The 21891-nt window shown below is 44.4% G+C and overlaps 1 protein-coding gene across 4 annotated transcripts in view; it reads left to right on the forward strand.

Annotated features, from left to right (window-relative positions):
* The window catches only part of DIS3L2 (DIS3 like 3'-5' exoribonuclease 2), a 404569-nt gene that overhangs the window by 315537 nt on the left and 67141 nt on the right, over positions 1-21891 (forward strand). For all 4 annotated transcript variants that reach the window (XM_075068347.1, XM_032803899.2, XM_032803901.2 and 1 more), the window contains one exon: positions 500-733. In XM_075068347.1, coding sequence (XP_074924448.1) covers positions 500-733 — 234 coding nt within the window. The remainder of the gene's footprint in view (positions 1-499; positions 734-21891) is intronic.

The raw sequence follows: 21891 nt of genomic DNA on the forward strand, positions 1-21891 counted from the left end.
CAATCACCAGACAGATTTTTGCCCCAGATCTCTATATGGCCCCCTCAAGGATTGAACTCACAACCCTAGGTTTAGCAGGACAATGCTCAAACTACTGAGCTATCTCTCCCCACTTCTACAGTGTAGTCTACAAACATTTGTCTGACATGGAGGTCCCAGCAGGCAGTCCCCTGTCTTGATCCAGGCAGGACTATTAACCTCAGGGCACAGCTTATGTTCTCTCTCAGCCACACCCCTGTAATGAAGGGTGGCTGCAATCTGCTGCATATTAGATGTGACCCTCCAGCTTCTAGTAGGTTTCCAATTAGACTGTCACCTGGGCAAAGTTTAGGTGCCCATGTTCGGGGTTCTACCTACCAATCTGCGCACAAGCCCCTTCTCTGTTTAATTTGATCTTTTTTATTTTTAACATGAGGCAAAAAGGCATAAGCTGGTGTGAAGGATGGCAGGATCCTCCTCTTGTAGTTAATGACTTTGTTTACATTTTCTGATTTTGCAGATCCTTGATGAATGGTTTGGGCGAACGGTTATCTGTTCCTGCATCAAGCTGAGCTATGACCATGCACAGAGTATGATTGAAAACCCCAGCAAGGTTTTTGGGCCAGAAGAACTGCCTCCAGTCTCTCCCCAGCACCCAGTCGATGAAATTCACCAAGCTGTCCTGAACCTCCACCGAATCGCCAGGCATCTGCGCAAACAGCGCTTCATTGATGGTGCTCTTCGTTTAGACCAGGTCAGTAACCTTGGCATCTGTAACAGGGTGCTTCACACTGTCCTGGGGCTGTTCACCCCTCCTCTCAGCCCTTACTTGAGCAAACCCAAGCTGGACTCCGTTGGTCTCTTGATTGGTCTAAAGCAGTGGTTCCCAAACTTGGGACCCTGTTGTGCAGGGAAAGCCCTTGGCGGGCTGGGCCGGTTTGTTTACCTGCTGTGTCAGCAGGTCCGGCCGATTGCGGCTCCAAGAGGCTGCGGTTCACTGCTCCAGGCTAATGGGAGCTGCTGGAAGCGGTGGCCAGTGTGTCCCGCAGCCCGCGTCGTTTCCAGCAGCTCGCATTGGTCTGGAGCAGCAAACCACGGCCAGTGAGAGCCGCGATTGGCCGAACCTGCGGACGTGGCAGGTACACAAACCAGCCTGACTCGCCAGGGGCTTTCCCTGCACAAGCGGCAGAACAAGTTTGGGAACCACTGGTCTAAAGACTCAAAGGGAAAATCAGACTTGAATAAAAATGTAGGATTTTGTGGCAAAGTTGTTGAGGCGTTTTGTTGTTTTTGTTGTTTTTAAATATAACTTCACCAAGCTGTGCAGATACAGAACACCTAATAACACAGGAAACCAAAGGAAAATAGATGGGTTGAAATCTACTAGACAGAATGGATAAGGGAAGAGTGATCGCTCTTACAGAATTCTTCACTGACTCTCATGGCACTCTCATGGCACTTATAAATGGAAATAAATGCTGATGATGTCATAACTTTATCAAGACATTTAGGTGCACGAAGCACATATTTCACTACAAAAAGGGTCATCTCCAAAGCATCGTTTCCTGTGCTGTATTGTTTTTGGAATAATCATATTTTCCAGCAGCACTCATATCAGTTCTCGGGGCAGGGAAAAGAATTAAAACGTTATCTAAGACCGTTTAATTATGTGTACAGTGGATGTGTTTCAATAAAAGAGATGTAAATGACGTGGTTTCTTATCTGTGGGGCTATATCAGTTGTGTTGCGTGTGTATTCTATTTTGCAAGTAGAAACAGGTATTTCAGACTCCAGCTAAAAGCTCCTTTTTACTTCATTGATCAACAGCAATAGACCTACCTCTCCTGTGAAACTACAGGAGATTGCTATACTTCTGAGAACAGAGGGGTTGATCAGGCTGGCAGACAAAGTTCCTTAATCTTAACGAAAGCTCTATTGTTTTATATCATTAAAATGAGACTAGAAATGTTATCTGGAAAATAATCTCCATGTCCGCCCTGAACAGCCTCATGTGGAAAGTTCATTTTTAACCTTCTCTTTTGGGACAGATGCTTAAATATTTGAGGCTTGTCATTCAATAGATAATAGTGTGGTTTTGTTGGGCTCACTAGTGAGATCATTTCTTACCCTCCGAACACCAGGGAATCTACTGTAACGAGCAGTCCTGCATTGGAAGGCAGATAACCTAATAGATGTTAGAGTTGGAAAAGATGTATGATTACTGTGCGCTTTGACTGCCTTGGGATAGCACATGAAATATGCACCAGCTATGTCACGTAGATTCTGTTCTTACAATGTTGTGCTGAATGAAAACCACGTGTGCCTGCACCTCTGAGGCTGGTTTTATGACAGTGCAACTGCTAAATCAGCTTCATCACATTTTAAATGGAACGGTTTAGCCAGGGGAAGGAGATTCTGTCCAGTGGTAACCTCGTGAAAAATGAGTGACATCTAGTTTTGTTCAGGCCTGTAAACAGAGCCCAGTTAAAAAGCTGCTGCACTAGATGGCCGCCGCTAGAGAGATGTGATCCAAACCTGCTTTAGGGCACAGGAGAGAATCGGTTTGACCTAATCAGTACCTAGCGGGCATTTCTATCCCCAAACTGCATTATTTTCTCCTAGGAGGGACTTCCTCTGCTCCAGAGAATCTCTGCCTTCCCCACAGCAGGGCATAGCAGGGTAATGGACAGTAAGATGGTGATGGATTTAGCCAAGAAGACGTTTGCACCATACCTCCCCTTTGTACACATACCAGTGATCACCACTTGGTGATGAACTCTAAACTCACAAATGAAATTAAAAATCCAGAGCTGTGCAGAAAGCTGTTGCCGTGGCATGTGAAGGTGAATGTGAAGGGGTGTGTGTATAGTGTGTATTGTGCAGGACAAAGTGAATTTATGTCGCTTTTCATATAATCAAATTATAGTCCCTTTGCCTTTGTTCACATGACTTCCTTTTGCTACATTGGTGTCATTCTGTAGAAGGTCTGTTCTCTGTATCTGAGCAAGCAAGGGTGGGCACTAACAGGAAGCACATCTTTCTGATCACAGGCCCTCTCACTGATTTCCTATTGAGTAATGTAAATCCCGAACAATGGGAGACAAACCACAACAGAGGAAACCAAGAGCAATTAATGATCAGATTAAAGGAAACAATAATCACATAGCAGGAGGGAGTCAGGAGGGGCGGCACCCAGAAAGCTAGGGTTGCATTGCCAGGGGTTGTAAGGAGACAGAATACTTTTGCTCTCTTTGTTCCAAGGGATTTTTGAGCCCTCTTTCTCTGTGCTAAGTTCCATTTGGATTCTGTCTTATGTTTGGTATTGATTGAACAAAGCTTAGGACCTAATGATTCTCTGCCAGTTCTGCTAATGACGTTTGTCACTGTGACAGGCTGTCATCATTCCTGTTAACGTTATGAGAAGGCATTGTGAAGAAACTGTGAACCAGAACTTCAGTTCTGCCACTGCTTCATTGTGACCTTGGGTTTGGTTTTCCCATAAGATTGCCAACTTTGTAATATTTAAAAAACGGACACTCCAGCAGGAGTGCCGGAACCTCCCCCGCCCTGCCTCTTCCCCCAAGACTCCACCTTTGCCATGCCTCTTTTCCCCAAGACCACACCTTTACCATGCCTCTTTTCCCCAAGACCCCATCCTCATTCGCTCCTCTTCTCCCCCTCACCATCACCTGCTGCTTCCCCCATCTGCCCCAGGCCCGGGCTGAGAGGGACTTGTCCGTGGAACTGGGGCTGGGAGCTGCAGCCGCCCGACGCAGGTAGGAGACAGCACCAGCTGAGTATGGGTTGGCGTGGGTGATGACTCGGTGCCTCCTTCACCCGCAGTAACCAGACATCGTGTGTCTGATAAGCAGTACTGACCGGACACTGCCAGGTTCCCTTTTCAGCTGGATTTTCCAGTCAAAAACTGGACACGTGGACACCCTATTTTCACATCTGTCTCAGTTTACTGCTCTGTAAAATGGGAATAATATGTAACTACCTCACAGGGTTGTTGAAACTCAATATTTATTCCCCTATGAAAAACTTAGTTAACTCAACTAAGGGTGCTCCTGAGTATTTCCTGCCCACAACATAAACTCTAAACGGTATCGAAAAATTAGCTCCCATCTCCTGTCAGCCCATGTATTTGGCACTGGTTTGACCAGTGCTGATGTTGGTAAATTGGAGAGGATTCAGAGAAGAGCCACAAGAATGGCTACAGAATTGGAAAACCTGCCTTACGGCAAAAGACTCAAGGAGCTCGATCTGTTTAGCTTATCAAAGAGAAGATTAAGGAGTGACTTGATGACAGTCTGCAAACACAGAAACTTGATGATACAGGGATCTTCAGTCTGTCAGACCGAGGCATAGCAAGATCTCAATGATTGGAAGCTGAAGCTAGAGAAAATCAGACTCGAATAAGGGGGTGGATTCTCTAGCTCTGGAAATTTTAAAACCAAGACTGATGCTTTACTAAAAGACACGCTCTAGTTTAAACGGGATTTAACGCAGGGAAATCCTATAACCTGTGTCATGCAGGAAGTCGAACAATGGTCCCGTCTGGTTTTATAGTTCATGCAATTTATGTATCTATGAATCCTTACTGCCCACCTCCAGCCTTGGTTCCCCAGCCGCTCCTCGTTCCTGTTCTGCAGCCCTGCTCCCTAATTCCAGCCCACATCCAGGACCCTCTACTAGCCATGGCTATCCAATTTCCAACCAGTGCTCTTCTCCAGTCCACTTTCTCCCTTTGCTAAGGTCTGCAGGAGGGGAACCCTGCTCCACTGGACCATAGATGGTCTGTGAACTTTCCTCACAGCTTGCAGCTATATGTACTGCATACGCTTTCCCTCACGTCCTCTTCAGTTCATTTCTCCTCCATGACACGCTCAGCCCTTCTGTCTGCAATTCCCCTAGCTCCAGAATACAGTTAAATGCTTAGTGTTTAAAGTCTTCTTATTATTTGTATTTGTACTAAATGCATAGTAATGGGAGCTTTCATCACTGGGCCATTAAAACTTCAATTGCGAAGAAGCTCAAGGGTCCATAATCACAGAGATTTTAATGTATTTTCTTTCATTTGGAACTGGGACACTTGGATGGCAAGGCACTAGATAGGTGCCCTAGAAATACCAGACAGAGAGGTGGGAGGGGGAAAGACTCTCTTAATAAAAAGAATTGAAAGATGGTAATGGAACTAACACAGATGGCCATGGGTTTATGGACAGTAGAGCTGTCAAACTAACTTGGTATCCTGGTTTCTTGAGTTGACCGGTGGGGTTGATAAAGGTAATAGTGTTAGTTCTCTAAGGCATTTTCACTTGGTGCCACACGACATTTTGACAAAAAAACTAGAATAATATACAAGGAACGTGGCCCACATTAAATGAAGTAAAACCTGGCTAACTGATATGTCTCGACGTGTCATTGTAAACAGAGACTCATGATCGAGCGGGTGTATTTCCTGTGGGGTCCCACAGGGATTAGTTCTTAGCCCACCTCCCTTTTACGTTTTTATCAGTGACCTGGAAAAACAAAACAAAATTATCACTGGTAAAATTTGCAGATGAGACAGAAATTTGGAGAGTGGTAAATAATAAAGAGGACAAGTCACTGATTCAGAGCAATCCGGATTGCTTGGGAAATTGGGCGTAAGCAAGCAATATGCATTTTAAGATGGCTAATGTAAATGTAGGAACAAAGAATGTAGGCTGTACTTGCAGGGTAGGGGATTCTACCTAGGCAACAGCAACTCTGAAAAAGATTTGGCATTTGTGGTGGATAATCAGCTGAACATGAGCTCCCCCGGGCCAAAAGAGCTAATTGTGTTCCTGGGATACATAGAAAGAGGAATCTCAAGCAGGAGTAGGGAGGATATTTTACTTCTGTGTTTAGCAATGGTGAACCTGCTGCTGGAACACTGTGTCCAGTTCTGGTGCCCACAGTTCAAGAAGGATTTTGATAAATTGGAGATTGTACAGAGAAAAGCCATGAGAATGATTAAAAAACCTGTCTTATAGTGCTAGACTCAAAGAGCTCAATCTATTCAGCTTAACAAAGAGAAGGTTAAGGGGTGAATTGATCACAGTCCATAAATATCTACAGGGGGAACAAATATTTAATCAGGGCTCTTCAGTATAGCAGAAACAGGCATAATATGATCCAATGGCTGGAAGCTGAAGCTGGACAAATTCAGACTGGAAATAACGTGTAAATGTTTAACAGTGACAGTAATTCACCATTGGAAAAATGTAGTGGGGGAGTCTCCATCACTGACCATTTTAAAATCAAGTTGGGATGTTTTTCTAAAAGATCTGCTCTAGGAATTTTTCAGGAGAAGTTCTGTAGCCCATGTTATACAGGAAGTCAGACTGTCAGTGTTTCTCAGTCTTTTTGATACCAGATACTGGCTTGCGGCCTTCGTAAACTGTGTCCGGGAAATATGAGGGACCCATGCTGGTCCACAGACCAGTTGTTGAGAAACACTAGATTCGATTATCATCATGATCCCTTCTGGCCTTGGAATCAGATCATGTCATGTAGAAGGTTTATAGCTGGTAAGAGTCTGTATGATTCTGGGATGCAGGGTGGGGAGTGATCCTCTAGGGTGTTTTAATATATGTTGATTGAATGATGATTCTGAGTGGAGAGTCCCAGAATCCAAGTGTGAAGAGGCTTTCTCCCTCCCAGGGTTCTAACCAAGGCCTTCCAGGGCCTGAGTAGAACTGAAGTTCTCACATGTGTACCTTCACTCTGGGATGCCATGTTCCCCTTAACAGCCCTTTTGTGTCAGGACAGCTTCTCATCACATGAAGCAGGTGGTGAAGTCGACTAGCTGCCTCTTAAGGGAAGGTGGTGATAGTTCATAATGCCAGAAAGCAGGCTATGTTATGTCATGCTGGGAGCCACCAATGCCTGAATTTCTAGGAGAGTAATGAATTGAAATAGCTTTCCCATGTATTGATGTTTGGGAGAGAGTTTGCCTTCAGTAAACATGAAAACTTGTTAATTATTTCTTTATTCTCTATAAAATAAATGTTCTAACCACTTATTGGTCATTTACAAACAATTTGCTTATAAACCAACACAACTTAAGCCTAATGGTAACTTGTACTAATGCAGCTAATTTTTGATTTTATTAAAATTCACCCTGTGCCTGAAAACCCAGCTGATAGAAAACACCATGTTCTGTGTGTTAATTTAGACATATTGTTTTTTCTAATAACAATACGTGGCACTTACCTAGCCTTTGTGATCCTTCAGCCTCAAAGTGCATTACAAAGGTGGGATTTGCTCTCCCCATTTTACAAATCAGGAAACCATGGCCCAGAAAGGAGAAGTCACAGAGTGAGTCAAAGGCAGAGTGGGCAAGAGAACGCTTCCTTGATTCTCAAGCCAACTACCAGTGCCTCATGCTACAGTTTGTGGTTCTCTTCCCTCTCATTTCTATTACTGGGAACAGTTCTGGGAAAACAGTTCTTTCTTTCCTAACACATCATCGTTCCTGCAGTTCATCCCCAGCCCAGTCACGTGGTGTCTGACACCATTTCTCCCGCAGAGGATTCTAATATCGCAACCAGAGGGATCTGTGAATGACTTCAGGAGAGAAACAAGCCATAGAAACAAAAGAGGTAAATGGCCTTTGTTGTTACAACGCTCCCCTCCACATGAGTCCTGAGCTCCTGGCGTAGTTGTTGAATTGAGAAAAAGGCTGTGAAATGTACCTCTTTAAAATTCCAGAAGTGTGGCTTCACAGGCGACCCCCTCTGTCCTAATCTACTCCGTTCTCTCAGGCTATGGCCCTGAGCCAGCTCACCCTTCGGCTTTTGGGACTGAGCTAGTTGTCTGGTGTTGTGTAAAAGGCTTTCTTGCTAGAGCAGGGAGTTGATGCACTATGCAATGTTGCTTTATACTCAATAACACACTTTCCTTTTTCTTTCAAATGAATCCAGTATTGCTAGCTTGTCCCAAAGGGACACTATCTAGCAATAATCACACTCCTCTTGTGGATACTTGCCAGCACATCATGGCCAATGCACAGCCTAGAACTGTTGCTAATCTCCTACACGGGTACATATTGCGTTAGATCAATGATACTCAGACTGAAGCTCACAAGCAGCTCTTTAATGTGTCTCCTGCGGCTCTTTGCAGCAGATGATGATATTAAAACACTGTGTGATTTAATTATTAACCAATCAGGATGCTTTTACTATATTATTAACCAGCTGTAGTTTGATAAAATAATAATACTTTGTCAATCATTTTGAAGTGAGAAATATATTATATAATAAATGAAACAATGAATTCACACTATGATGACTTTTTTTGGTAATGTTGATCACTCATTGGGCTCCTGAACCACTGAGGTCTGAGTGTCGCTGCTTTATATGAATAGCTGGACAGAGATGGCGTCTTGCTGTGCTTGCATTAGAGTGCATTCCTTGCTGTATTGCTCTTGTGGGGTGAAGTGGTGGGCTCAGCAAATGCTGACTGGAGACAGGCGTGGGACGTTTTTGTCCCTTCCCCTGTGTGCAAAAGATGGAGATAATCTCTCAGAGAAAGAGATACTTGACTCGTGAATATAGTAAAGCGCGCGGGGAGGTGATATTGTGGCATGTGGTCAGAAGGGAGATTGTAGCTTTGGCTGGTTATCTTGAAAGAGGCTCGAGGTGGAAAAGCTGGTTATCTCGGTGGAACAGAAACAAACTGATCCTTGAGCGAGCCTGTTAACAATGTAGATAAAACAAAAGCCTCAAAACTGTGTGTTTGTGTTGAGGTGTGTGTGGGGTGAATGGCAGGGTAAAACTCTGATTTTTTATTTTTTTTTAATGGAGAAACAATCCCTGCTCCAGTGTAGTCCTTTGCCCTCCTATCGGATGTCAAGTGTTTTTCTTGCAGAGCTATGGAAGGACGTCATCCCAAAGTCATTTGTTGGTTTAGGTTCCGTTTAGCACGTATTTGAGCTGAGCCTTGTCAAGGTTTTTTCAGGTATTAATTATAGCTAACGGCATGACTAATCCATCATTCTGAGGGGATTGTGTCACGGCTTGTTGAGTGATGTAACTTCCAAGGCGATTGGTGTGCCATGGGTGAGAACGGGACAAGTCTGTGACAAAGATGGTTTTGCGTCACCTCCCAGTAAATGGAGGGAAAACGAATTGTGTAACGACAAAAGGCAGCATTTGGGAAAAGATTAAACATTTCACTTCTGTGATTTTCTAGCCAGGAATTTCACTTCCGAAGTTGGAGTAGTAAAAAAAAAAAATTTACTTCTTTGCACGTCTGTAGCCCCTTCCATCTGCTGCTCTTGGAGTGCTCTGCTGATAACAAGCCTTGGAACTTCCTTCAGAGATGAGGGAGGCATTTTCCCTCTGGGTAAAATGCTGAGGCACAAAGAAGCTAATGGCCTGATGTGTCAGAGAGCTGAGCACTTGTAGCTCCCTCATCACCTCTGAAATCAGCTCATAAGGGTCTTGTCCAAGGTCACAGTGAGTCAGTGGCAGAGCTCAGAATAGAACCCAGGCCCCTAACTAGCCACTGCCTACGTTATTTCACTGTCTGAGCCTGTCTTCAGCTCACCTTGAAACGTGTTTACAGGCCAAATCTGGATCTTGTGGGATTATGGCCTCTCATGGAGATGCCACAGGTCGTTGGGAGCATGCTTTGCTTTTGTCCTGAAAGCACATAGCTGTGGATCTGTCTCTAGCAAGGATTTAGTTTATCTTACTATCCCATCCATATCCAGTGATAAGGGAACACTTTATATCCTGGGAGCTCAATTCAGAGTGCAGATTTCACATGGGTATGTAATTGTTTAAAATGGGCACGTGAAACATGCCGTGTTGGATCAGATAGTTGTTCCACTTAGTACAGTACTTTGTCTCAAATATCAGCCAATGCCTGAAGTCTCAGAAGAAGGGGAACTCGTCCTCCCTGAAATGCACCTACTTGTGCAGTGCTGTATGTAGAGGAGACGGGGTCCTTCCTGATTCCCCCAGAGACTGTCCTTAACCTGAAGCATGAGTTTTTATTACTCCCGAGTTATGAATTTTAGGGATAATGGAATGATCTACCTCTTCTGAAAATCTAAGCACACTATTAGACTATTAACAGTGAGTTCTCCAGGTTCGATGTATGCTGTTTGGAGCTGTTTCCTTTTGTTTGTTCTGCATTTACTACCAGTTAAGTCACTTATGGCCCCTTGTTCTTGTATAGCAGGACTTTTTGGAATTAGGCAAAGAGCAGTGAAAAGGTCGATCCAGCCTGGAGGTGACCAGATGGAGGCATTGTGCAGCCTTTTCCAAAAACCTGCTGGGCACTTCCCAGTCAGGTGGAAGGAGCCACTCTTGTGGTACGATTCTGCAGCCTTTTAAGTGGTAATTCCCTTAAGCAAACTTGGTTTGTTCCATTCACAGTGCTGTGAAGTATCAAAGATAAACTCTGTACTCTTGAAAACGATATTACCGTCTTAATGAAACTTAACGGGTAATTGTATGTTTTAACTGATCACCTGCAGAAGTTGGGCCACGGTGTGGGGACAAACGACTAGATCACTGCTATCCGCATTTTGCAGACTGGGAAGTTTCAAAGCCGTAACTCAGTCATGGTGACACATGGGCTCTGGTGCCTGAACTCAATGATGAAATCCTGCTTCCACTGAAGTCAGTGGGAGCTTTTCCACTGACTTCAGTGGGGCCAGAATTTCACCCTAGATCTCCCGATTCCTAATGCTGTGCTTTAATCACAACACCATACTTCCTTTGACTGAGACATCTGCACGAATCCAGCCAGCATTTAGCTCCTCGTTATCATGTTGTAGTGGAATCTGGACCACAATACTGAGAAATGAAATGCTTAAGTGACGAAAATGGGATTTTTAAAACGCAATTTAGTAAATTATTACCCTGTCAGCAATGTATTTTGCAGGTACAGAAAGCAGAATGAAATAAAACAGGGTTTGGCATTAAAGAAAATGAGTCACTTTTTCTGTTGCATCATCTATAAACTTTTTTCCCTTTTCATGTATGTATGGTCGAAATTACTTGGAGGTTTTGAACTTTCACTTCAACTCTCTGCTTTTTATTATTTTCAAACGCTGCTGAAAGTGACTGTAGACAGTACTGTCTTCACATTGCCTGATGTTTCATTATTTTTGTAAATAAGCCATTCACTGAGCAATATGTAGCTAATGAAGCTAACTGGCGGGTCTGATTGTTTCTTGAATAGGAGGTGAGTTTGTTGTGGGACAGGTTCCTCCAACCAACAATGGGGCAGTTGAACAGAGATCATTATGAGGAGCTGGGTTTGAAGTTTTTGTGCCCTAAGGTGACACATTTTTAAGTCCTTGGATAAGCATTCTTCTGTGTTATTGAAATCAAAATAAACTAAAAATCACATGGTACAATTACACACCTGCTGAGCTGGCACATGGGGGGGGCTTTTTTTTTTTTGTTTTCTGTTTTAAGGAGATTTATTATCCGTGCATGTCTCTGCCCAGTTTATAGGAGTGGGTGATACACAAATTCATAATGGAATACAATGCTTCAGGGTACCTAGCTAACTCTTCTTTTCTTTTGCTATTATTCTGTCTGTTCACTGTTTAACCTATTGCAAGTGGTCAGGTTCTCCACATTGTAGAAAAGATTTTGATTAATAGGAAGGTGTTTTCAGTGTTACTTCTATTTAAGTTCTACCATGCCGGTAATGTAGCTTACCAGGTTTAGCAGAAGAATCTGCTGTGGCTGTGTTGTTTGAGGCTATAAACTTTTGTATGTAGAGGTAGAGAATTGTCAGTGGTTCACTATGCTCCTTTACAGTAGCTTATGTAGTGCAGTCATGTAATACCCAGCCTGCTGTCCCTGAATGATTGTAAGTCACTAGTGTTTCCTGAGGTCATCGTCAGTTAGAGGGCGTTTCTGTTACCACAGTGTCTCTGTGCTTTGTGAAAGCTGGGTAAAATAAACTAACGATGACAGTAAACGCTGAGAGAGTGGCCAGATGAAAATACTGTATATAAATGGGATTTCCATGGCTGTCAAGGGTATGCACTAGAGCCAATTACGTGAAGCAACAGTTTTCAACATGCCAGTGCTGACAAGATGATCTATGGGCAGTCTTTTTTTTATGACAACAAAATCCAGCTCTGATGTTAAGTTCAAAGAGCTGACCCCATATACCCACATCCTTCACCTTCATGAGAAACAGCTACTCCGTGGCATGAACTTGTTGATGTCCCTTCCCACTTACGATTTGAAGCTATTGTCTCATGTAGAACATGAAAGCAAGTAAGTGAACTTTTTCTGTCATATGTTCTTCGTGCCCAGAAAGACCCAACGGAGCAACACCGGCTAAACTTACCCCTTTAATAAAACTGCCAACAGAACCCCACATCTTTTGACTGAATCCTTCCATTTGGGATTTCTTGGGCTGTTGTTGACTAGGACCCCTGGCAGGCAGTCCTGTGTTTATCCAGGCTGTGATTGTTCAGTAGGTCTGTGGCTGTCTTTATGCCAGACATAGAGAATTTGCATTTTGCAAAACAGCCACTAGCTTTCAATCTTCATCAAAGTGCAGTTTGGGGTAAAGACTTAAAGCAAGCCAAGAACTAGGAGCTATGTACAGGGAGATTCTAAAAACCCATTAATGCTGAACCCACCTTCTTTTGTCAGTGTTCCCATTATAAACCTTTGCCTGATTTTCAGACATGCTGAGCACTGGCAGTTCCTGTTGAAGTCAGTGTGCTCCGGCCACTCATTTTTAAGAGGGTAGAAACCTCCCACTAGACTGAAGATTGCACGGTGCATGCTCAGTGTTGCCTATAGGTTTAGGTGGAATGTTCTGTGCTGTATTCATTGATGCTGGAATTTATGGACATGGACGTTAAAGATGGAAAGGGACTTGATCGTAAGAACATAAGAACTTATCAAGAGATTTCTTACCTTTTCCCCATCACCAATAGGAACCAGGGCAGGTCTGTTACCTACAATGTATTTGCGAGTGTGTTGTCACTAAATCTTTGTAACTGCAGGGACTCATATAGAGATGAGCTGTGTGCTCCCTGAGATTATCTCAGTGAGTTTCACCCAAGCAAGGAGCAGCAGCAGGTAGATGTGGAGTGTGGGTAGGAAGGTTGCCTTAGGGCCTACACCTGATTAGTCACTCTCTAGAGTTTTATACAGTGAAAAACAGAGCCTGCAGAGACCTTGCAAGGAGCTCTGCTGTGTGCCCCACAGTACACTGGGGTATAGTTCAGTAGACTAAAGAGCTTCACCTGATTGCATACAAGTCATCATGCAAAATGACTCACATGATTATCTTTAATCTCATCTTCAGGTGTTTCTTTTCATTATAGTCAACAAGATAACCTGCTGGTTATTGATCTTACTGTAATTGGGTTTTACTTTAAAGAGCTGAAGTGTCACTTGCTAGGAAGAAATCCTGGGGTGTGAGATGCCCCCTAGTGCAGATATGATAGCATAGCTCTGCTCTACCATAGCCTGCTCTGTCCCTCTGCTCCATAGGTTAATAGCTCACATTGCGTGGGTAGATGGCTGTGAAATAACTGAAACTGGTGAATCCTAGCAGGGGCCTTCATTCTTCTGTTTTAAATGGGAAAATCAGCTCGGGCTTAGTTTATGGAAAGCAGCATGAGGGTTGATTAAAAAAAGAAAAATCCCTTTCGAAAAGCAATTTGCTTCTCCTTTCTGCAAGCAGGGCTTCCAGACGAACTCAGTAAATGCTACAGTACAGTTACCAGGACTGGAAAAAAATCTCAAGTGAAGTAACACGGTGGCTGTGGTAAACATGAACCGAGGCCTTTGGAAGTAGCTAATGGTATCTCTCCAAAGAGTCTCCTTTCTCCCACCGCGGGCTGTGCCAGCAATGAGCACTTCCAGCCCTGGCTTCTAGTGGAGGAAAGCATCATTTGGCTCCCTTTGGATTTCATTACTCTTCCTTCACTGCCTCTCTCCCTCCCTCCTCGCAGCAAAAGCCTTTCCAGTTGTAAAGAAGTGAATTAACTCCCAGGCCTTTTGAAGCCCTTCATGTCAGTGATAGATGAGGCAGCTTTCTATAACTTCAAAGAAGCAAATTCTGCTAGTGAATGCAGGCCAGAGGAGTTGAAAAGTCCAAGTGGAATAGGGAGGCACGTGGTGTGACCCAGCTGTCAAGTGGGGCACCCTGGAGACTACCCCTGCTGGTGCCATGGAAAGGCGGGAACAATGCCACTCTCAGTTAATTGAGTATCCTCAATGCCCATTTTTTGTCCTCTTTTCAGTGGACTTGGGCACATCACTTAACATGCAGCAGCCATTTGTGCTGGATTCACAGAGCCTGAAAGGCTTTGAGAGGGTGCTCTCTGCCCTGCACAATGGAGATTTAGCACATTGGCATTTGGGAGATTTCCTTTCAGGCGTCCATAGCTAATCATATTAAAGGTGACCTCTTGGGCAGCGCTTTCCATTGTTGCCATATGTTTTGTCCAGTGCTTGAGTGATGTTGTGCATTGGAATGTGTTCATGCAGCAGCTAATTTAATCACCAGACTTAACCTCCTCCCTTTTTCTACACTTCCAGAATTTATTAGCTCCCTTCTAACTCTCCAGGCATTGTTTCTGTCTCCTTCATAAGGAGCTTGGGAGATATTGGTTGTATTTACTTTGCAGGGTGTCTTTCAAAAATCAGAAGAGCAAATTAAGGCTGCGTTGGTAGGATCATGTTGGTTCTATTCTCTTGTGAGTGTTGTCTTGAGTGTCTTTTCATGGAGAATTTAGGGACTGGGCTCGAAGGTTTTAAAAAACCAAATCACTATGAATGGAAACATGACTGAGAAGCTGAACGTCTCCTGTAATTTAATTTTTTAAAATAAATAACTAATTTTGAGAGCTTTGAGGGTCTCTGTAAAGTGTTGTGTTGGCTTCTGCTCTTTAAAACTTAGCCCTTAATAAGGACAACTCCAAGTCAAGGACTGACCAGAGGGGAAAAACTATACAGTTCCCCCAAATCCGTAAAATTGGCTAGTTGCAAGGCTCAGATAAGGCAAGTTTTCTGTGAAAAAGGGAAGACTCTGCTGCAGCTGGCTTGGTCTACAAAAGTCAGGCATCTATAGGGAAAGATACTTTTTGGAATCTACAGTGAGGATTATTTCAAAAGACGCATCCAACTAATGTTTTCATCGCTGCCCCAATGGACTTTACAACACGGGGATGTATATTAAAAACAGGAATTTGAAATTTCAATTGTCCTATGACTGTCTTTTTGGGAGTGGGTGGGGGTTAGAGCTGGAAGAGAATGTTTAGATTTTATGATGATACATGATCAGGTTGCTAGTGTACTATGTTCCCAAAAGGAGGAAATCTTGTAATTTTCTTACACTTGCCGAAGCAGGCTGTTTGTAAATACCTCATGCTTTGGTTCAGTTTTTAGATTCCCGTTCTTGTCCTACAATGTGCTTGTACCCACAAGTCTGAATAGCAGAATAAATCCCTGATGTCTTTGGAACTTAAAACATGGTTTGTACACATCTGAGCTTCCTGATCCTGTGTGCGTTTGTGTTGTGGTTTAGATTTGGTAGGGAGAAGGAATAATGACAAAAGTTCATAGATTTGTGACTGGTTTTAAAAATACTGTTTTACATTTTATGTACCTTCATATTGCAAAAACGCAATACTGCTTGCAAACCATAACCACCGCTACTAACCATAAAACATGTCAAGCCCCTTATGCATGTTAAATAACAATGTCAAATAAAGAGTTATAAACAGTCTGCTGTGCATGGATGCTGGAAGAACCTCACGGATCATACCCCACCCACTACAAACCCATGATTGACAATGGCTCTGCAGGTTCAGACATTGTTTTGGCCATATAAAAATACCACCTTACTTTTTTTTTTTATTGCACCTTTTCCTACTGAAGGATCCCAGAGTCCCTTTCAAATAAGTACATACAGACATTGCTTCATTGCTGAAATGCAGCCCCTTGTAGAATGGAACACCGGAGCCAGTCTGGCATCTAGCATACTGTTAGAGCAGTGTCAGAAGGGGGAATTTGACTTAGGACATTGGACCACACCCTGCAATCTTGTGAAAAGTGTTACGTTGTCTGTGATCACGCAGAGAAGATAGGTCCTCGCAGTTCATAACAGCCCCATACAATAAGGTGCATGGTATTCAAAATATCGATCTGGGAAGGATGAAAGATTGAGTAAGCCATGCTGGAATCTGGACTTTAAGGCTCCAGGAACCCTAGACATTTCACACCGTATTCCCCAGTGTCTGTAAAAGAGTGGGATGGAATTTAAACAGAAATTAGTGTGCATTATAAATAGGGTATTTTTATAAATAGGGAATATTTCCAACTCCAGTTTAATGGTCAGCAAAAAACAATTTAGGAAGGCTGTTGTGATTGTGTTTGTTACTTGGCAGAGCCCTTATCATGTCAGTACAGTACTGTCCATGTTTTCATGTCTTTATCTCTTGAGTGGAAAGTAATGAGCTTTGATCTGTCTTCAGATGTAACTCCACAAATATCTCTAAGGCATGAGACAGTGCCAGGATTCCAGACTGATCTGTGCGCCTGAGATCTGTGAGCTTCATTAATATCTTAGCGGGGGGAAACAGTTAACATGAACAAACCTAAGAAAATAGGATTTTCCTTATTTGATCAGACCCTAGGTCCATTCATGCCCTGTATCCTCCCTGCACCGGTGGTTACTAATGGGCAGATTAAGGAGAAACAAAACCTGTTCATAATGCCAGGGTTACATTGGGGGCCCGATTTAAACACTTGAATGTATAGAAACTGCCTATCCATTCATTCTCGGCCCCTGGAAAATACAAATGTCAGTTATAATCATGTCATATAACAGGAACAGCAAAGTCCACCGCGCCGCCTTCAGCCACACGCAGTACACAGAAAAATCTAGACCTGTCCATCTTCACCCATCACCTACAAAACCTGTAACAGAGGAGCTTTGCACAGGGCTCTTCAGGTGCCTCTGGCCACGTAATTTGACATAGATTAACAGTCAAATCAATCGCTCCTATTATGTTTTATCAGTTAGCAGCAACAGTGGCGTACGTGATGCAGTACAGACTGGCAAGATGGCTAGTTCCTTTCCCTGCCCTGAAGATCAGAGAATGCCTTAAACAAAGGCGAGGGGACAGGATGTAAGAAAAGCAAAAGGATCGAGGAGTGAAGTTTGACATGCGTCTCATTAGTGCCAGGCTTTTTTTTTTTTTTAAATGTGGCATTTCCTAGGGATGTTATGCTCTTATTGTAAAAAGCAACAGAGTCCTGTGACACCTTATAGACTAACAGATGTATTGGAGCATGAGCTTTTGTGGGAAAGAGAGATCGAAGGACCCCATTTCTGTGGGCTTTTCACACAGCAACTGGAGAGAGGAAAGATGCTTCACTGCAATTTGTTAAACTACAAGCATTGGCAGGAGGGCTTCGGACAGGTGCAGAAGCAATACCAGGAAGTGGTTAAAACTCCTTTCAGACAGTGGATTAGATTTCAAGGGTTGCCCCTTTGTCCACGTGTGAATGAATCTGTGTAGCCTGTAACTCCTTGGCTCAGGTCCATAGACTCAGGATGTGATGGTGGCACCTGAAATGGCTGAATGATGCAAAACAAATAAAACCCAAGGCTAATTGTGCTGTTTGAGCCCTTTGTAGGGAGAAGTGAGTAGGAAGGAACCTTTACCCCACTGAAGATATCAAGGCTTTGAATACAGGTTTGTGAATGAAAAGGAAATGAACTTTTAAAATAAATCAAAAACTTTGTTCTGTGGTTTATTTGTCCTAAGTCACGTCTCTGCATCATAAATGAAGGGCTTGGCCTGGGTTTTTTGCTGTTGGATACTTGTGATTGGGATCTGTCATTTTACAAGCAGCAACTTCTGAATGCCTTTGTCCTGCAAAAAAGTTAGCTTGTTCTAGGTTCCTTTGATTGTTCGGTTTCAACAGCTGCTCATCCCTTCCTGTTCCTGCTTTGTATTTTGGCTGATGGGCTCAGTGTTGCTAAGATTTCGGTGGTGGGTGGCTTTATTTATGTGTGGGGTTGGGAGTAGGAGTAGTCATTGCAAACGCCCTCTTCCCCTCCTCCTGTCTGAGGGGCTGGTGGCAGGGACTGGTTCACTGTCCTGCTTCCATCCATGCCTTGAAGGAAGAACCAGGAAAGCAGGACTGTGAGCACAGAGGCAGAAACAACTGTGCTTCGTGTTTCTCTCTGTGAATGTCAACTAGAAATGAAGGCGAATGAGGACGACTGAAAACCATAGGGGTGTGCTTGAAGAGGCAAAAGGGCAAACGTGAGGTGTCCACCCAAGGCCTGAGGAACAGCAAATCTGTCCCTAGACGCTGAGCTTGGTCAGGGGTGCCCCCTTTCCTTAAAGGCACAAAGAAGGGCCTCGCACATGCCCAGTAAAGGCCATTGATCTCGCAATGAGCTTTCCTGGCGAGTGTCCTTCGATCACTCTCTTACTAGACTTGTTCTGGCCTTCTTATGGGCTTCAGGAGAAAGGCACAACCTGAGCGAAGCAGAATCTCTGCTAGAGATCACTCTCCTGAAGTTTCTAACTGCAGTGCGAGTAGGAAAGCACTCTGGAGAGAGGAGATGCACCACATTCAATGTAAGTTTCTTTAAGTGAAAACACAGCTGTGAGGTTTACAGACTGCGCTTCTATTAGGGATCGTTCAGTCTGACCGGCCAGCATCACTACAGACTTTCCAGCTCTAATGAATTGAGAAATCCATTCTGAACGAGATTGAGTTTGATGGCCCTGTGTGCAGGCAGATGGATGTATTTTTAAAGGACAAGGTGCCAGAAAGCTCCACAATTATATTACTGGAGCAAGGCTCATTTTTTGTGGTTTGAAAAGTGGAGTGTCAGGACTTCAGGGCTTTTTTTTCAGGTCAAAACTGAAGTTTGGGCGGGGCATCAAAACCTGCTTGTTCACTAAGTTTGTTCTTAAAAAACTCTCTGGAGCTTGTCTTAGAGTGAGAAACCTTTGTTTCTAGAGAGAGGTTCAGTACCAGATCTTGGACTTACTTGATAACAGGGCAATACTGAAGTCACCTCTTTCTTGTCGATAAAAGCAAGGCCCAGGGAGGGGCATGCAGCGGCAACGCTGACAGAATTGATCACAAGCCAAAACATTCGGGAGACTCTCTTCTGTTCTTTTTCACAGAACCTTCGAATCCATGACGTTTCTGTGCCTTTCGGACCACGTTCTGCTCCTCAGGCTCTCGCTCAGGGGAATCCTGAGCATTCCCACCAATTGCAATGGAGCTGCTTGCAAACTAGGCTCCTACACAATGGAACTAAGCATGGCGGAATCTGCCCCGTAAATTGCTCCAGGGCTGGGAAGCTTGAAACATTTGACCTGCTTATTTAAGCTGAATTGATACTACATCTCTGGTGTGGGGTGTGCATCTGAAAACCTCCCCACTCTGTCAGATGACAGAAGGTCTCTGGTGAGAGCCAAGCTCTGGGAACAAAGAGGAACCAAGCCAAACCATTTCTCAAGGGGTGCAAACATTCGCCCAGTCAAGGCAATATAGGTCCTGGCAAAGTGTCAGAAGCCGGAAGGCTGCTCCTTCCTAACACTTAATCCTGATTTGAGCTCTCTGGCTCTGTCACATGCCTGGGCTTTTAATTGCTGCAGGTCTAAACCTTTTGATTAAAAATGGGGACAGCTGCTGGCTGAATTGTCAAAACCACAGCGAGTCGTGGGGTCTTTGGGCCAGGGACAAAGGGAAAGCCCCTGGCGTGGGATAGGGCAGCCCCTTGTGGGCCCCTACAGTGGCACGGAACCACCAGACCGCAAAGCCCCCTACACCTTCAACGGCCCCTTGCCTGCCTGTGGGCAGGTATGGAGCTGGCAAAGCCAGCTTTGAGACTCCACCAATGGATCTACTGCACCGTGAGCATCCCCGGGGGAGGCCTGTTCCCTCTCTGGTGCAAAGGGGCTTCAGTACAGGAGTGAATTCCCAAGTGAGCAAATTGGAATGAGTCAGGAAAACAGGAGCTGATATCCCCCCATCCCCATGAATTCAGCTTTGTTTCTGCCAGGCTCTGCTCGTGCACTAGAGGGAGTGAGGTCCTGTATGGGATGGTGTGAACAGAAGAGTCATGCTGCCTGTTAATACGCAGCTCCAGTATTGCAGCACCCAAATGCCCCAGTCAGGACCCAGAGTCCCCGTTGTGCTGAACTTTGTACCAGTGCAGATAGAAGCAGTCCCTGCCCAGAATGCTGGAGGGATGCAGCCAGCGGAGGGTGATACCTGTCTGGGTGGGCAGTAGGAAGAACTAGAAGTCATTGGTCCAAGAGAAAATGCCCCTGCCCTGCCTGTGACTGGAGAGCAGAGAATTCAGGGGGGCAGGGTGAGAGCTGGGAACATGGAGTTATAAAATAATAGTAAAACCTAGCATTTGTATAAGCTTTTCAGCCCTCGATCTCAAAGCACTTTGCAAAAGAGGGTGAGTATCACTTTCCCATTTCACAGGTCAGGCAACAAGTGCATGGAGGGAAGTGACTTCCTCAAGGCCAACAGCAGAACCCCAGGACCCAGTAGTACCCCGCTCTCCTTAATTCCAGTCCATTGCCCTGTCCATTGGGCAGTACTGCCTCTCGTTGAAGTGCAGAACTCTATTCTTGTCTCTGCCTGAACTTATCTTCCTCCTACTCTTTGTTCTAATCCTTTCTGGCCTGGGATGCTTTAAAGTTGAGGCTTTAATCATTTGTATGGAGTTTTGAGATCTTCTGATGGAAGGCAGTGCAGGAATCGAAGAACATCCCCTTTCTGCACTGACTGTTTTCCCCTCCAGGATGACAGAAATAGAGTGCAGGGGAGTATTTAACAATCCAGGGAGCTGTGGTGTTGCACAAGTGGGTTTTGCAGAGATAGAGTGGGCTCGGTGGTTCAGAATCAGTGTGATGTGACCTCTGTCGAGAATGGCGTTGATCAGCTAGATCTCATCCATCTCTGGCTTCTGTGAACCGCCGCTTGACTTTTGTCTGGGGCTTACAATTGTCTCTGACAGCTCTTATTCACATACCTCCCTACCCCTCCGACATCTTCATTATTGATGAGGCTGGTTTGGTAGGTAAGATTCTGTTCTCAGTAATGGCACATTCCAGCTTCCTTTCTCACGGAATTCACCCACATGGCGGGAAGAGGGTTTCTTTGTGTGGAGAGCGATTGAACTGGACATGGTTCTTTATTAGTCCCTGGATTTCAAGGGTGTGCTAGCTGAAGGGGGCAGTGCAAGCCAAATCGCACAAGAACACAGAAGGGTGAGACATTTGCTAATGCTCTCCTCCTTCCCCCAGTGCACCGGAAGGCATGTGATAAAACCAAGAGATTGAAAATGCGTAATCCAGAAATAGCCTGCTCTGAAGGGATCTTGGTCACCATGACAGGGTCGCACTGAACTTGTAGGAAACATTCCCCCCAGCACAAAGTCAGCAGGCTTTTATTCGGAGATGGGTGGCCTTTCTTTGTGTTCTGTCCGTTTGATCGTCAGTTGTGCTGCAAGTCTCTGGATGCTGACGAGGAGCGAGATAGGCGGAGCAGATTCAGAGAGCTGCGGCTGTTTGAGCAATGCTGTCAAATGGACAAAGAGTGGAGGCATTGCAATTGCTCGTTTGGCTTCTGTACTGTGAATGTCCAGTGACATCTCTGCAGTTGTGGAGCAAATTGAAAGGGATGAATGATAATGCAGATAAACTGCTCAGGGAAATTTACTGTACTAGTGAATCCCCCCAGCCTCCCATTTGACTTTCTTAATTCAGTTAATCAATAGAATTCCTACTATTTAGTTAATGGGTTTTGGGCAGGAGTGAATGGAGAAGATGGTTACATAGGATGAAATAGTAAGGATGATGTTGTCTGGTGGTCAGGATCT

This window comes from Chelonoidis abingdonii, chromosome 8 (genome assembly GCF_003597395.2).
Source record: "Chelonoidis abingdonii isolate Lonesome George chromosome 8, CheloAbing_2.0, whole genome shotgun sequence".
NCBI lineage: Eukaryota > Metazoa > Chordata > Testudines > Testudinidae > Chelonoidis > Chelonoidis abingdonii.